General features: G+C 38.3%; 1 protein-coding gene across 1 annotated transcript in view; it reads left to right on the top strand.

The window, feature by feature from the left end:
• LOC139121430 (stimulated by retinoic acid gene 6 protein-like) overlaps positions 1 to 13,485 on the top strand; it is a 29,534-nt gene extending 16,049 nt beyond the window's left edge. Inside the window, exons 5-7 of the mRNA XM_070686289.1 lie at positions 3,514 to 3,533; positions 9,568 to 9,729; positions 11,073 to 13,485. Of these exons, the coding sequence (XP_070542390.1) occupies positions 3,514 to 3,533; positions 9,568 to 9,601 (54 nt within the window). The 3' untranslated portion in view covers positions 9,602 to 9,729; positions 11,073 to 13,485. The remainder of the gene's footprint in view (positions 1 to 3,513; positions 3,534 to 9,567; positions 9,730 to 11,072) is intronic.
• The last annotated feature ends 4,585 nt before the right edge of the window (positions 13,486 to 18,070 follow it).

Genomic DNA, 18,070 nt, shown 5'->3' with positions numbered 1-18,070 from the left:
ATGGATTCAACTTCGCCGACTCAGCAAACGACTCCGGCCCCGCCGACGGAGCCCACACCGCAAACGACTCCGTCAGGGACGACCTTCCCTACGCCACAGCGCAACATAGAGAAAGTGACGTTACCGCCGAAGCATCCAGGGAGAGTTGCTGCGGGCAAGAAATTAGCGGAATGGAACAGGAAAAACAAGGAGAAGAAACTAAAAGCAATGAAGGGGGAGGGAGGGGAGGGGGGGGATAGCGATGCGGTAGCGACAAACTGTATAAGCCTACCGCCTACAATGAAAGAACAGTGTGATAATAATTCACGCTGGTATAATAAATGTTATCTTGTTTTAGGAATTGTGGGAGTTTCATTGACTGCATTAGGGCTATATTGGGGGCGTGCTCGGCATACCCCCTGTCCCGTTAATCGATCGAGTTCAGATCGGAAAGGGGCTGCTCCCCAAAATAAGAAAGCGGAAAAAACAGAGCCAGTAGCGGCTCCGTAGGGGAACCCAGCTCCTCTACATTGTATGAGATGGATTAACTCCCCATATTTTTTATTTTTATTTTTATTTTATATACTAGTCAGCAATCATGGATACTAAAACAGTTGTAAACACAATGTACGATGGAATTGTAATCGCAGGACTTGCGATGGGATATCTTATGATCTCCAGCAAATTTTTGAAGATGGATATGGGCGATCCAAGTCGACCAAATTTGACTCGATTGGTAAAATTAGGCGGTGCGACTGCTGCCGCGGTAGCGACCAAAGATCTCCTTGAACAGAAAAATATTATTCCTGCAGAACCTTATACTTCGTAATGGGCACCTTCGGAATAATATTCATCGAACATTTATACTTAGTAATATATACATACAACGTACAACGATGATCATTTGGATTGAAAGCAAAACAGGTGAACCTGTTACTGTTAATTTTTACCCTTGTATTGACACGACACAGTTTACGAAGATAAGACTGCTAGAGTGCGGACTATATAATTCATGGCATAACATAACATCGACGAATAATGTAATAAAATATCAAGAAGGTGACCAACCGAAGAAGACTAAATCAATACGTCCAGGTAACTACAATATCGATACGTTAAACAAAGCAATCGGGTTGAAGCAAAAAATTAATTTTGAAAAACATCTGCCGACAAACCATGTTTATCTAACTTTGGCTAAAGATATTAAAGTCTATTTCAATGCCACAGGTAGCTTCGCCAACGTCGTTGGCTTTTCAGATAAGCCAGAGGACAACCCAGTTATAAAAAGTACTATGAGTCCGAAGAAAGTGGATTTCTTAACAGTCACTAAATATATAGTTCATTCAGATGTAGTCGATGTTACTGGAAATTATGTTTCATTTGGCTCCGGAGGATACATACAGGGGAAAGTATCGAACTGTTTACAAATACTTCCCATCCGGGATACGAGAGAAATAAGTGAAAAGGTTACTTACGATTTTAAAAACGGAGCAATTTCTATGCCATTGAGAAAAGGGGGAGATTATATGAATTCAATGCGTATCTGGATAACAGATCAGGATGGGAACATGATCGATTTCAATAACTGGCCAATTAGCTTTTGTATTGAATTATTGTAGTCCCGAAGCGGGCCGGTGCGTTCCGCCTATCGGAAGATAAACCATCCCACGACTAATCCTCCAGCAATATAGATCATCTCATATTTCTTTTGCTCAGGGCTGGGTTGATAATAATCTGAGAATTGCGCTAACGCTTGCGCTGGACTTGACGTAGAGTTGCTTTGCACCGCTTCTGCTTCTTCCAGGATTCTGCATCTGTATCTCTTAATTCTGCCGCAGCATGTGCATCCTTTGCCTGATTTTCTCTTTCCCAGTCAGCCTGGAGTAATCTTTTTTCTGACCAGACGTTGCGATCATGTTCAAATTTTTCTAATGCTTTATCATGTCGGACCTTTTCTTCAATAAGAGCCTCACCATTCCCAGAAAGCTTTTGTCCGATAATATTTCCTCCTGTGAATGCCGTTGCATTTAATACAGCACCGAGAACTGTCATTCCTATTGCTGAAGCCATGACTGTGTATTGTATATTACAAGGTATTATTTTAATTTTCACTGTATATAGGTCCCTACGGAGTATGTCTGATCCAAGTGGCTTCGGTCTAGGTACAATTCGTATGCAAAATCTTGAGCTTGAAGATCTGAGTGATGTTAAAGTTAACAATAATACTAAGATGGCTGCTAATCATAATAAGGATTACGTCCTTCGTTTAAAGGACCGCGAAAAATATTCGTTTTAGCCAATGCCGCGGCGCCACCCCACGAGCATGCTGTAGAATTTTCCGAACTTAAAGACATTGATGAAACTGTAATTGACGCCACAAAGGCTTCGAATGATTCTACTCCTTTTGCTCTGACATGGGATGGGATAGTCAGAAATTCATGCCTTATAATGTGCCGCGTAACATCTTAGATATATTGGATAGTGAAATTGCAGGAGGTGTTGCTGAACCACCAGGAACTCCGAATGTGATTTATTTTGATAGCAATGTAAACAAATATAAATTGTTAGATTTTCGTAGTTGGCTACTCCTACAAATCCATACATTGCACTTCTTGGTATACCAATTCATCTTAAAATTAGTCCTCTTAATACAATAATGAAGGCAGATAATACACTAAGAAGGTGGATAAACGAGGGGGAGAATTATTGCTCGTATACAGCTAGCGGAGTTCCAGTTAGATTATTTTGGGACACAACTTTAAAGAAACTGGGTCTTAAAAGTGTCGGTGATGAGGCAGCTGTTCTCACTTTACAGACAGTAAATCAACAGATGACAGATAATATGAAAATACTTCAACATGGTACAGTTCTCATTAGATGTGTAAAGTTAGCTACTGGAGATGAATTTGACGATTTGGTTGGATATTATGCTATGAAAACAGATAACAGAACAACTTGTGATATTATCATAAGTATTGATAAAGATCGGGGAGGGGAAATGAGTATTGAATGTTTTGTTGGTGGGAATAGAATAGAGAACGACTTAGGAACTACATTTGTACGTAGAGATAAAAGAGTGAACACTTTAGATATCAGTACCATTCATCTGAAACGTCTCATTTTGTTTGAAGTAATGGTCTTCCGTCACATTTTAAGTTCAGAGGAAATTACTAAAATTTTATCTATCGGGTGAACAAGTTCGCCCCGATAGGAACTTCGTGTTCAACATCAGCCAGACTCCACGACCGGTCGGACTGACAACGGGCTCCTTTATATAGGCTAGTTTGATGACCCGGTTGACTCACACGGAATTTCCCGTACATGTATAAACATGCTCAGCAGGGAATTTCCCGCTTAGTTCAGGCTGCGCCAAACCCCTGTTGCGCATGCGTGAGTTCGTATATAGGTCAGGGTCATACTTTAGTTACATGGATGGTTAAATTTTCCTTCGCTTCATGTAGATAAATGAATAAAATGGGTGTAAAATTCTTATTTTGTCCTGGAGGTCAAATATTCCTTACTACTCGCGGACGTGTCTTTGCACTCAATAACAGGTAGGATCGCAGAGATTCTGCGCTATTGTAATAACAAAGATCAAATGCGACCGCTGAGATTACATTTAACATTTTAAGAACTAAACGTCCAGAAACCACAGTCTCCCTGTATTCCTTACACGAATGGTACCGCTAATTACCGAGTCACACAACATTGGATACATATTCTATTATCTAATTCAAAGAAAACTGAGAAGGCGATATCAAAATCAATCTCATAGCCCAGCTGTGGTTACAATAGTGAGCCAGCCCCTCAGCTGGCCCCTTCTTGTAACTTCGACAGTAGAGCCAAACTCGGCGTGCAAGACTATACAAGTAGACATCGAATGGCTAAGCGACGTCTACTTAATGGAAGATCCTGAATGACTAATTACAGAAAATAGGTTAGAGGGCCCTTCTATTGTATACGGTTAATTTGAATAAGATCGCGGTCGAAGGAGCATGGCAGTTAGCTCCTCGTATCCCTTAAATCGCGTTCTTTAAAGTTGACCTTTTTAAGCTAACAATTCTCTAGTGGTTAATAAACTCTGAACTCCCGTAAATTATATGTTTTCGGAAAGCACAGATATAGGGGAACATTTAGGTTACCATAGTGTCACCACTGTCTACATAACTATCACGTGTCAGGTAATTTGCATTACCTTTCAAAAATCGGTTTTCCATATGTTTTGTTTCAAAGCTTTGAGATATGTATCTCAAATTTGCGTGAGTGCAAGCTGTTTGAAGGATCTTCCAAAGTACGTCTCAGAATATGTTTAAACCTTCTTAAACAATTTTATGCCCGAAAAACTTCCAGTGCGGTGAATTTAACCTTGTTTTCTTTAAAATTGAGCTCCAATAAAAACTTAGCAACATATAAAAAATCTGAGACATACTTTGGAAGAACGTTGTTACAGCTTGCATTTCAGCCAGTTTGAGTAAGATATTTTGAAGTATTGAGACAAAACATTGGGAAAACCGATTTTGAAAGGTTATGCAAATTACGTATCACGTGATAGTTATGTAAACAATGGTGACATGGTGGCCACCAAAATAGTCCCCTATATCTAGACTTTCAGAAAATGTATAATTTACGGGGCTTCTGAGCTTAGTAACCACTAGAGAATTGTTAGATTAAAAGAGTAAATTTCTTGTCTTGGAATCTTAACAAATTACAAATGACATCGAGGCACATATTTTGTCAATGAAATTCTGAATGCATGATGCTAATACGGCAAAACTTTAACATGCAAACTCCAATGTATCAGTCGGAAATGTCAACTGAGAAATCGTGGACCGTGATACCATCAATCTCCTTCCTGGCGTTTGTTCCACAACTGTTCGTTCTTCGCTTTCCTCTACAACATATACCTTGGATTCTTCTCGTCGCTGATGAGATTGTTCAAAGGAATGTTCTTTGGCGCTCTGCTGTTTCCTCGTCTCGATTATAGCGTGCTGCCGAGAGCCGTCGAAAGATTTGATCCAGGTAGGAATGTAGGTAGTACTTTGCAGAATATAGTAACGGTAGGCTGAACGCCCATATATTATAGGCAAACATTTCCATTAAACCTAACACATTATGTAATTATGTTCAGTGTTTGAACGTTCTTTCAAATTTTCTCGGAGGGACCGTGCTCGGAGTCAACCTTCCACTTTGTCAAACGCCGTAAATACTGTTGTTCGACTGTAACGATTGGAAGTTTAAGAGTTAGGGCATCCTATGAAATTAGGGTAAATAGGATTCGCTGAAAGAGCATGTTACCATAACAGGAGTCGTTCGGTGTCCCTGGAATTCGAACGATTTACTCAGCCTTTAAGTGTTGATCCAGTAAACATGAAATAATAAACATACTTCGTTCATACAGGCAAAAATTGAAACGTTTCAGCGACTTTATTTGTGATTTGTAAACACAGGGGATTAATAGTTTGGGTCCGCTCGTGTCCATACTCACAAAATTAAGCCACTGTTTTGATATTTAAGACGTCTTAATGCGCCCTCTCGAGTTCAAAAGGTGTGTATGGCCAAGCATACTGCATAACAAGATGGCCGAAACGAACGACGTCGTACTGGCTGTAAAGAATGTGAAAGAGGCTCCCCACCGAACTATCCAAAATGTTTTTGTGTCGAGTTTGTGTTTTATTCGTTTCTAAATTGTGTTCCTACATTCTTATCCGATTGTTTGTGTTAATAAAAATTTTGTTTCGCCTCGCCATAAGCTTTCCTCACACAAACAAAACATTACCGTCCACACTAATCCAAACTTCCCTACAAATATCCGAGGCGAAACAAACATTTTTATTAACACAAACAATCGGATAAGAATGTAGGAACACATTTTAAAACGAATCAAACACAAACTTAATGACTCAATCGAATATTTTTGTTCCCAATTAATAAATCATATAGACAATCTCAATTCTCGGTTTATGGCAATTTTTGTCGAATGATAAAGTCTTTTCATCTTCAACATTCCATTCTAATTTCACCTACGGTATATAATACCCTAACCTCCTGTGACTTTCCTTCTAAACGTTGATTTGCCTTGTGCACCAAAGAGATGCTGTATTTTATGCCAAACGATGAAAAAATATGTGAAGAAATAACCATGTATCAGTCAGTACGGCAGGCGAAAACCGGACGGCCATACCGATTGGAGACAGAGCAGAGTAGATCGAAACGCAAACGGGGTGTTATTATAGGAAAGGCGGTGACTTATTTTACAGCTGAATAAAATGCTGTCTCTGGTTGTGTAAGTCTGTTGGTCGAAATATATATTTTTTTCCCCGTTGATTAATCATGGGGGATGGCAGTCTCGATCTCCCCTTTTTGGTTCGATATTTACTGACTCGTTCCCTCTCATTTTGTCAATCAATGAAAGCATTTTCGTCTTCCATATTCAATATTACTTTGACCGATGTTACATCCTGACCTATACTGTCATTAGTTTTGACCAACGTACAAAGATATTGCCCATGCGTCCGGCTGATGAGATGTTTTGCAAAACGGTGAAGAAATGGGGGCCCGGGAGACATCGATGTCAGTCTTTCCGGACTGTTTACATGTAGCTAATAGGGGATATCAAAGGAGATGAATCAGTTAGTTGAATAAAACATAACTTTTCGGACTTATTTTATGTCAATTTTGTCAATGTCGGACTTTTGATTCAAGAGAAACCAGAATCACCTACAGAGATGTCTGTATTAAACACGACGCACAATTGGGAATAGTTTGTTATGCTACTGTCGGTCTCAGTCGTGGTGTCTCTCCCATAAAATTTCGAAGCTATAGGTCTACACTTGTCGTTTCGATTCACAGGTAGCGGTACACCGATGACCAGATATTGTACTGTTCTTAAAACTAGTCTAAGCAATTTTACGACACTGCACTATTTGCCATCGTGTCTCCCCGTGAACGTCCTTGAATCTATGGACGTGACCATTGTTTTACTGCGCCCATTAGAGTGTAAACCCCTGTTCGTTACCAGCAGAATACTTTTTAAAGTTCTGTACATCAGTGTACACTGTGTGTATAAGCCCTAAACCTAGTTTAATTCAATTATGGAAAGGTATTAAAGAATAAAGGGTCGTTACAGTTGCTAAAATTGCGAGAAAAACGGCACTTTTTACTCAAATAGTCCTATTCACAAGCTCTATTGTTTTAAATCACGTCCATGGTGTGCTGTTGATTTTCATTCTTTCGTGCAATTTCATTCGCTTGAAGCAATTATCCTTTCATTTGACTGCTCTGTGGGACTCTTCTGAATATGTGTTTTGGATAAAAAGAACTCTACAGTGAAAGACATAAACTTCGACGGTGATAGGTATACAATATCGGTTCTCGACGGTGCATGATAGGTATACAATATCGGTTCGATGTGTGAAGATATACAGATTACAAGTTATTTTAGAAGTTCTCAAAACCAGTAAAAATAATTCTGCGCGCCACTTATTGATAATTTCTTCTTGTGAACGTCCTTGAATCCGTGACCGCGACCATTGTTTTCGAAGTGTTCGACGGTGGATGATCGGTAGATTAATGAAGATATATGTTACTGAACTATCGTGTGATTGTTTAATAGCATGGTTAGGTAATAGACGGTGTAGTCTGTAGAGGCGATACGGCGAAATTCACGGCCCAAGGGAGCGTACATCGCATGGTTTCTTACAACGAACCATAGACAGAGCCGTCGGTTTCCATAGCTACTACGTGAAATCCGGCCTCACCCGATGTCCCGGGCCGATGTCCCTGTCCTGATTCGGAGAACAACTTTCAAGCTGCGTGTTGAGGTTCAGATGTCCGATTTTTTCATATTCAAAAGGCTTATTGATTTACAGAGAACGCCCGTCTTGTTTTTAGCTTTAACTTAGCGCAAGATGGCAATTGAAAATTCAAAGCCAAATAGCCAGTGGGAAAAAAATAGACGACTCGCTCTCACCAGCGGTCGAGGTCGCAATGAAAAAAAAATCGAAGTCTCTGAAATCGGTATCATTGCTCCGCCATGTTTATTGTTGGTTGTACGGCCAGTTTAAAGTCACAGACTTTCTTCAAGGTAAAGTTCATATAATTGCCATACCGCGAAGTTCCCTGTGCATTTCAATATGTCTATTTGGAAGCAAAAGCGCCACGGACATTCGATCGATGGTGATGAACTTTCTCCAGGGCGTGACATGTCACCAGTTACGAACTTTACCGGTTTCGATACGAAATATGCAATATATTATCAGCGTTGTTCACGTTGTGTTTTGAGTTTGATATGGAATATAACAGGAAAACACTAACAATTAGAGTGACGATAGAGACCATGCCCGATACGGAAAAATTGACATCAACTACTTGCAATGAGCAGTGACCTGAAACTTCAGACTGATATATAAATGTCGACAATATAAAACATTGAAATGCCGGAGAGAGAGAGAGGGAGAGAGAGGTTTACGCGGTCGCGAACTGATTATACTCTTTCGGATATGACTTCGGTGTAGACGATACACAGACATCGAAAATGTACACCTACTTTCCAGAAATTCGACTAATCTTATAATAAAGAGTGGAACAAATCCAAAGTGTTGGTGGAAGTAAATCTTCAGATGTTGGTTTTCTAAAGTTAGATAATACTTACAGAAATATGGTCGTCATAGTCTTCTTTTAAAAACTATTATCTTCAACACCACGTTTCTTATGATCGGTGATGTCATTTTTTATTATTTTTACAAACTTTCAATGCATCAAACGCTATAAGACTATCTCATCTGCCTGTCAAGGAGTTACAATATATTTCCAAGGGCTGGCACACGATGTCAACTTACGTGTCGTCCGTCGAGCGGCCGGTGGCAGTCTCACAGATTGTTCCGTTTGTAATCGCGGCCACTTTGATTTTGATGTGACACCAACGTGCGTTTGAGGTTTTTTTGTTACGAAATTTGTCGACCTCACAAAATTTCACAGTCCATGCTTTGAAGCAGTCTCAACATGGCAAACAATGTCTCGCTTAAATTTCATCCTCGTCGTTCCAAATTAAATTCGACCACTAAATTATTTCGGCAGTTTTAATTTCCTATTAATTCGACGTTTTTCAAATCGTAATGAATTTTTTCTGGTCGAATTGATAGGGTTTTTGGTAGCAAGCTTATCTCTTCGTCGGACCAGTATACCGCGAGATGTAGTACTGTGTTCGGCAGCCATGGCGAAAGTGAATATTGTATATTGGTTGTTGTTTGTTTTATGTTACAAATACCTGTCGCGTGAGGGCGTTTGAAACGCTTCTGAAGCGGCTCAGTCTGTCCACACAGCGATTTGCGGATAGAGTTAATCCCTACAACGGCTCTGGTCGGGCCGACTAAACCGTCTCAAATCTGAAACGCTTCAGAACCACTTCGGAGTGTCCACACATAACTTTCTGTGTCAGTATTGGCCCAGAACCGTTTCAGAGACGTTTCAATGGCCTGTGTATGAACGGCATAAATAAACAGACTGTGGTAATCTGACTAACATGACTGATTCTAATAACCTGATTAATAGTTCTTGTCTTCTGTTTTGTATTTGTATGGGATTATGAAGGTTTTCGTGCGTACGTTGGATTTCTGCAACTTGAAAATGCCCACACTCACCCAGTGTTGGTGTGTTTCTGCCGACTGCTGTTGTTGAGTCTACAAGTGGACGAACTCGAAGATGACACCGAAGGTGATGGATCCATTAATGACACATCGGAAGACTATCAAGGTTGTAGTGTGTACTAATTCCATATATTCTTGAATATCGATTAAGGACATTTTCTGCATCTTCTGTGTATGATGCAATATTGCCTCGTGTGATACGATATTTTTACTGCTGCGGTAATTTTTTTCCGAACACCAAATGTCAGCGTTGCTGTAACCTTTGTCCGAAAACACGTACTTTTGAAAGTTCAAAAGATTTTAATGTATTTATACTGCAATTTGAATATACTACCATCACAGGGGGCAGATGAAAGTCCTCTGGGGTGGGGAGGAGGTTTTCTTTGTGCAACGGTTTATTTTTAATATTAATTTTATTAATTTTGACTGTGATATTTCAAATAAAGCTTTCGACTCCAAACTGTCTGACTGTGTTTCCAATTCCTTATCTCCTCTTCAACCAGTGCACATACCACTCTAATTGCTGCGCAAACATTGCCAACTTGTTAATGACTGAGCGTATCAGCGGATTAGCTTATTAAGTCAACACCACAGCCGTCCTTATTTTAATGCGTGTGGGACGGCTGTGGTGTTGACTCAATCACTTAATCCGCTGATACCGACAGCGGATTAGCAAGTTGGCAATGTTTTCGGAGCAATTACAGTGGCGTATACACAAGTTGGAGAGGAGATAAGGACTTGTCGGTAATATATAAAGCAGTCAGACGGTGTGGAGTCGAAATCTGTATTTGAAATACCACAGTCAAAATTAATAAAATTACTTGTAGTAATAAAGAAAGCAGTCAGACGGTTTGGACTTGAAGTTTATTTGAAATATCACAGTCAAAATTAATAAAATAAAATAAGGTAAACCGTTGCACAAAAAAATCCCTCCCCACCCGAGGGGACTGATTTCTTTCCCCTATGACTACCATTGTCGTTTCTCCATGAGCGTTCCAAGATTCCAGACATATTTGTGAAGGGAATGTCCACTCATTCTTCGGTCAGAGGTCGGCTAAAACGTCGAATAGTTCTCAACGTAGGCATGATTCGTTTAACTTGACTTTTGATGTATTCACAAGTTGTGAGTCCACCTTGAGTCCATCTTGGCATGTAGACATAAATCGTGAAAAGTGTTTATTGGCAGTTGAATTTAGTTGATGTGAGATGTCCCATTGTTGCAAAATCATTGCCGGTTCTGCAGGCCTGTACTGGACTGTATTGAAAAATCGAGTAATTCGTTTTGCTAAGACCAGCAGAACAATTGATATGACGGTCGCATTTGAAAGTAAAATTGATTTAAACAGTAAAATATCTCCACATGCCTGCTATGTCCTTGGACGCAGTCCTTTGGAGTGCCGTTTAATCACGTTTTGTTGACAATGTTCCCTTTTCTTCACAAATCTTCAGCCGCGAGCAAGACTGGTCGGTACGACAAACACCGAAGTTTACCGAGCACGACTGTTTGGTACGACAGACGCCGGTGTTTACCGCGTAATCGTTGGTTCCTGGCTTTCACACTGATCCGTAATCCTGGTTTGCAACAACTACGTCATTCCAGGGACAGAAGACCACGACCGAGAGAGCTAGAGGGAGACTTTGATACCGATCAAGTCGTCATCGAAGGATTTGGCTCAACCGCCTAGGCTGTAGTTCACTCGATTATTTGCAGACTCAGGTTGTTATGCTGAATTTTCTGATGATAGATCAACTATTTTGTGTCAAGGTTTGAAATACCTAATCATAAGAATTTTAGCCAAGTTTGAACTCTATCTATATCTTTTTCATTTAAGAAGCGATTGAGTGTAGTTCTGATGTTTTTGATTCACCGGCAAAATCTCATAATCCTACTGATGGTATCCAAAGAAATTTTGTGAAATATCCCTTTTAGACTCGTAATGCTTTCTTTCCTGATCAATATGAAACTCTCCGCTCTGTCTTCAACTTTCAAGTTTTCAGCTACAGCGCTTCTAAGATAGCAAGATATTTACTTTGTTACCGTGCAATTGCAAGTACAACTCTCCTGATGTAGCTCAGTCCCTCCACACTGTGATTTAAATAATGTGTTAGTGTTCATGGCAAACGTTTGGGCACTTTTGTCATCTTCAGGTCAACCTCTCGTTGCATTCGATGTATTGCATCTCACTTATCACCTAACAAATGATGTATTTAGACTTTAAACGATTTGTTACTTCACAATCCAAATATTAATATTTTAGTATTCTCAAGCTCACAGTACACATGATATTTTAGAAGTCTGTCCCCTCAACTATTTTGAACTTTTTAGTTCCTTTTTTATTGTCACATAAATTGTCAATATGTAATTTCTTCTAATTTTAATATGCAAATTCTCTGACTTTTTTATGTAGTTTTGTATATTGACGTGTTTGACCTTTTCGGATACTGTTCATGGAATTAGATTCCGTAGGTATTCCGAATAGATAAATGATTAATTCCAGTCCAATGCTAATGACACGGTCTGTATTTGTGTGCATACAGCTGGTTAGACTCACATTAACTTTGTAGTATTTGATCAGACAGGTTCACAGGCGTATGTCGTAATATTTCATTCACAGATATATTTTTATATTTTTTAGATATCATCAAATGGAATGATGTAATTCTTGAGTATACCAAAATCCTCTTGCATGCACGTGGAGCTGATCGATCGTCAGCAAACACAGCGCCCTCAGTGGTCTAGTCTAGCATGACACATTGTATAGTTATTTTTCTGACAAATTTGACTTTTCAGCAATTTTCAAACACACACACGCTGCTTGTTTGAATACCTATGGTACCTCAAAAAATTCGCAACACGTTGATACCTTTTTCGCAGATTTCATTGGCATAGTTTACTGACTCCCCCTTGCCACCGAGGGCGTGATAGTATGTAGTGACTATGGAATCGTGTGCCTTCAAATCATTTGAAGAGTCAGCATCCTTCCATATTGCCAATTGAACAGCAAACGTCCAAATTCCCTGTACTAAAATATTAGAGCACAGATATGTAGGTCAAGTGCAAATGTTTAATGCCAAGAATAACATGTGTAACCCTTGGGATGAATTATGGATATCACGCGCATGTATGCATGTATTTATGTGTATTCATTATATATTTTATATCAATTAAACCGGAAGCGAACAAAATTCAAATTACTTGAAAGTCAAATTTGTCAGAAAAAATAACCAATTAAGGTGTGTCATGCTAGACTAGACCACCGAGGGCGCTGTTCTTTGTTGACGATCACAAACTATACAGTCACTCTGAGTCTTACCACCTGTATGCACACGAATACAAACCCTGTCATTAGCATTTGACCGACATTATTTATCTATTTATTTATTTGTTTATTTATTTATTTGGAATACCTACGGAATCAAGTTCAATTTACAGTATCCAAAAAGGTCAAACACATCAATGTACAACTATATAAACTAGTCTGAGAACCTGCATGTCAAATTAGAAAAAAATTACATATTGACAATTTACTGAAGGTAGAAATTTCAAAAGAATTAAGGAAGCAGACTTCTAAAAATAGCATTGTGTACTATAAGCTTGAGAAGAAAATGGACGATTCCAAAGTCACTACTCTAATGTACACCGTGGCAAGGAGGGGGGAGTCAATAAACTAACTATACATGTACTAATGAAATCTGCGAAAAGTTATAAATATGGGGGCCCGTTCTGGTCAAAATTATGTTTTATTAATTTTAGTATGTTAGAATTAATTTTATGTAGACTGGAATTAATTTACTAGCACCTCGAATTAATTGTATGTTTCTTTTAATTGATTTTTATATGCTTTAATTAATTTTATGTAGTCATGCCGAATTAATTTTATGTGTTCCAATTAATTATTTCTGCTTATCTTTGCTGTAATTAATTTTATGTAGTCTAGAATTAATTTTGCTAACATTTCAAATTATTTATATGTTTTTATGTGCCGGAATTAATTATGTGTTGTCTTGATTTAATATATTAATTCTTTCATTGATTTTGGGTTCAAAATGTTTTCACGTGCTGCAATTCAATTTGTGCCGAATTAATTTCTACCAGTGTCTTGAATTAATTTTGTGTTCGGTCGAATTAATCATGTGTGTTCGCATTAATTAATTATGTGTTTGAGCGAATTAATTATATGTGTTCGCTCGAATTAATTATATGTGTTTGCTCGAATTAATTATATGTGTTTGCTCGAATTATTTTCGGCCGATCCCACAGTCCTTTGCGCACGCTTTCTTAAATCAATATGGCGACTCCCGATCGGAGTGGTATAGTTATTCAGGCGCTCGAACCGTGATCTGTGAAAATGGAAATCAATAAACTGATCACAAAAACTTTTGTAGTGTCTCCTGTCTGAGGGATCGTGTATGTGATTGCCCATAGAGCGAAGACCGACCAATTTTGTGTTTACGTCAGATGCGAACGTTCACCCTTTCTTTCAATCATCGTGTACTGTAGGCCTACATGTAGTGTACTGGTGTGTACCGTAAGCGTACGCAGCATTCGAAAAGAAATCTGCCGAACAGATATCTACGAATATGAAAACCAACAATGACCACCAGGAAATGTCTCCATGCTTGATTACTGTCAAATGTCCCTAATTACAAATATAGCATTCGGCAGTTTCACCTCTATCTGTATATACATACAGATAGACACAGGCGCTAAACTGTCGCGACGCGAAGCCGGACTGTTTTCTCCTCCGGTATACAGGCCGGCTTTGCGTAGCGACAGTTATATAAAATGCCTGTGTCTATCTGTAAAAATATACAGATAGAGGTGAAACTGCCGAATGCTATATTTGTAATTAGGGACATTTGACAGTAATCAAGCTTGGAGACATTTCCTGGTGGTCATTGTTAAGTTCTTTATTGGTTTTCATATTCGAAGATATCTGCTCGGTTGATTTCATTTTCGAATGCTACGTACGCTTACCGTACACTGCACTACACTACATTATACAGTACACGATGATTGGCAAAGCCGATAGAATTAGAAAGGGTGAACGTTCGCGTCTGACGTAAACACAAAATTGGTCGGTCTTCGCTCTATGGGCAATCACATACACGATCCCTCAGACAGGAGACACTACAAAAGTTTTTGTGATCAGTTTATTGATTTCCATTTTCACAGATCACGGTTCGAGCGCCTGAATAACTATACCACTCCGATCGGGAGTCGCCACATTGATTTAAGAAAGCGTGCGCAAAGGACTGTGGGATCGGCCGAAAATAATTCGAGCAAACACATATAATTAATTCGAGCAAACACATATAATTAATTCGAGCGAACACATATAATTAATTCGCTCAAACACATAATTAATTAATGCGAACACACATGATTAATTCGACCGAACACAAAATTAATTCAAGACACTGGTAGAAATTAATTCTAGCACACATTAAATTAATTGCAGCACGTGAAAACATTTTGAACCCAAAATCAATTGAAGGAATTAATATATTAAATCTAGACTACATAAAATTAATTCCAGCACATAAAAAACATATAAATAATTTGAAATGTTAGCAAAATTAATTCTAGACTACATAAAATTAATTACAGCAAAGATAAGCAGAAATAATTAATTGGAACACATAAAATTAATTCGGCATGACTACATAAAATTAATTAAAGCATATAAAAATTAATTAAAAGAAACATACAATTAATTCGAGGTGCTAGTAAATTAATTCCAGTCTACATAAAATTAATTCTAACATACTAAAATTAATAAAACATAATTTTGACTAGAACGGGCCCCCATATATAAACGTGTCGCGATTTTTCGGGGTACCATAGCTATTCAAACAAGGCAGCATGTGTAAGTTTCTGCAAGTTTCAGGAGCGTCGTTGAATGTGATCTACTGGGCTCAGTTTTGTTGTTTTAACCTTGTCACTCAGATTCATACAGTTGAATAAAAGTTAAGTTTTAAATTTCTGTTTACAAAACTACATTTTTGCAGTACCAGAATAAAAATATCATTACAAGTTTCCCCTAAGGATCTTGGACATTTATTTCGGACTTTCTTGTTAATGCAGTACATTCAAAAGTGAAGAATGGAGTCTCAAAGGTTGGTAAGTTTTTCATTCCTTAGACGACTCCAACGTAGACATGAAAACTTAGTACAGGTACACTATGCTGTCACACTCGTATGAAGGAGAACATCCTAGCATATGATATTGGGTAACGTTGCCGAATTTGGACATGAATTTGCATGAGAACGTTTACAGGCATATGAATGGATGATTAATTAATGGCACCACAAATACGACACGTATTCAAGGTAATTTGAGCATTTCAGGTATTTTCATAACCATTGCTTTGACCTCACACAAACGTGGTTATCAGTAATTCAACTGTTTATAGCCCCTCAGAAATGAATATGTACAACAGCAGCAACACAATAAAGTATACAGTTTACTCATTTGCGTGGCAATGTGTATTTTGTACTTGATTTCTATGGCAAATAAAGATTACTTTGTGTTACCAATACCAATTTGATATGCAATTATCCTAGCATTAAAGCATCGCCTCATACATACAGGTGTTTTAAAAACTATCAGTTAAAACCATGGGACAGAAGAAAGCACTGGCCTCAGCATTTGTACACTGGTATCACCTAGGGCACTGCAAACAGTAAACGGTGCATTTGACTCTTACACGGCCCCATGTTGACTACTGCCCTCTGCGATTAAAGCATAATGGAGTACATATGCAAAAAAGAATTACTATGCTAATTTATTCAGCGTAAATAATGGTAACAATATGTGGAGTGTTGTTAATGAATTGCTTGGTAAGAAAACCAGCCCTGATAAAATACCAGACCGCCTACAGGTTGAGGCAAATGGTGTTGAACACATTTTGACTGACCCAGCTGATATTGTACGGGGTTTTAACCACTTTTTTGTAAATGTTGGTGAAAATTTGGCAAAAAATATTCCACATTCTGCAAACGATTTTAGGAATTACCTTAGTCAGCCAATGACACACTCATTTTTTCTCCAACCAGTAACAGAGTAGTATGAGGTTCACCAACTTTTAGTAAATTTAGATGACAAAAAAGCAAGTGGATTGGACAAGTTGCCCCGAGACTTCTCATTGATGCAGCCATTGTCATTTCAAGACCTCTAACCCATATTATAAATAATTCTTTTTTAACAGGTGTGTTCCCACAGCTTTGAAAATTACCAAAGTTACGCCCATCTTTAAAAAGGTAGAACGAGAACTTGTTGGGAAGTACAGACCAGTGTCTATTCTATCATTGTTCAGTAAAGTCATCGAAAAAGTAGTTAACAAGCAGCTTACCTCATACCTTAATAAGTTTAACATACTGTACAAACATCAGTATGGTTTTAGAAAGAAACACAGCACAAAGTTATCTTTGATTAACTTAGTAAATTATTTGTTGCATGAAATTGACAAAGGAAATTCTACTTTAGGGGTATTTATCGACTTCAGTAAAGCTTTCGACACCATAAACCATGACATTTTGTTGTCAAAACTTCAGCATTATGGGTTTAGGGGCCCCTGCCTACACTGGATACAAAGTTATTTATCAAACCGTTCTCAATTTGTTCAATTAAATGACAATGTGTCAGAGAAATTTAGCATTCATCATGGTGTGTTGGGTCCGACTTTATTTTTAATATATATAAATGATCTTCCAAATGCTTGTCCTTTTTTTGATTTCCGTTTATTTGCTGATGACTCCAATCTTTCCCATACTTACTCTGGTTCAGATTTTATAGACCTTACTGTTGTATCATCTTACTTAAACGATATACAATTGTGGTGTGATTCCAACAAACTGACAATAAATAGGAGTAAGACAAGTTTTATTATATTTAGAGGCCGACGTAAGAAACTGAATGTCTCGGGTTCTGTTTACATCCGTGACGAGCAAATCAGAGAGGTTGATGTTGCCCCTTTTGTGGGTATTTTGTTGGATAAGCATCTCTCTTGGTCTGAACATATTGATAAGATAAATAAGATTATTCGGAAGAAATGTGGAATTTTGTACAGACTCAGATCCATTTTACCTTTACACATTTTGTTACTTTTGTACAATGCATTTATACTTCCCCACATCAACTACGGCCTAGAAGTCTGGGGAAGTACGTACTCTACACGCTTAAACTGTATCTTAGCAGCCCAGAAAATGATTGTTCGCACGATGATGTTCAAATCAACCACAGACCACTCAGCTCCTTGTTTCACTCAACTTAATATTCTCGATGTTTTTAAACGCCATAAATTCCTTCTAGGTACCTTCGTTTACAGCTTGATTCACAAGCATTCACCACATATATTATCAGATTACTTCAGTGTCAGTTGCCATGACTATAATACTAGAAATTGTCAACTTCAAAACCTACGTCCATATCATGCAATGACAAA

The sequence above is a fragment of the Ptychodera flava genome, chromosome 21, assembly GCF_041260155.1.
Source record: "Ptychodera flava strain L36383 chromosome 21, AS_Pfla_20210202, whole genome shotgun sequence".
NCBI lineage: Eukaryota > Metazoa > Hemichordata > Enteropneusta > Ptychoderidae > Ptychodera > Ptychodera flava.
This window is presented reverse-complemented; position numbering and strand designations above follow the sequence as displayed.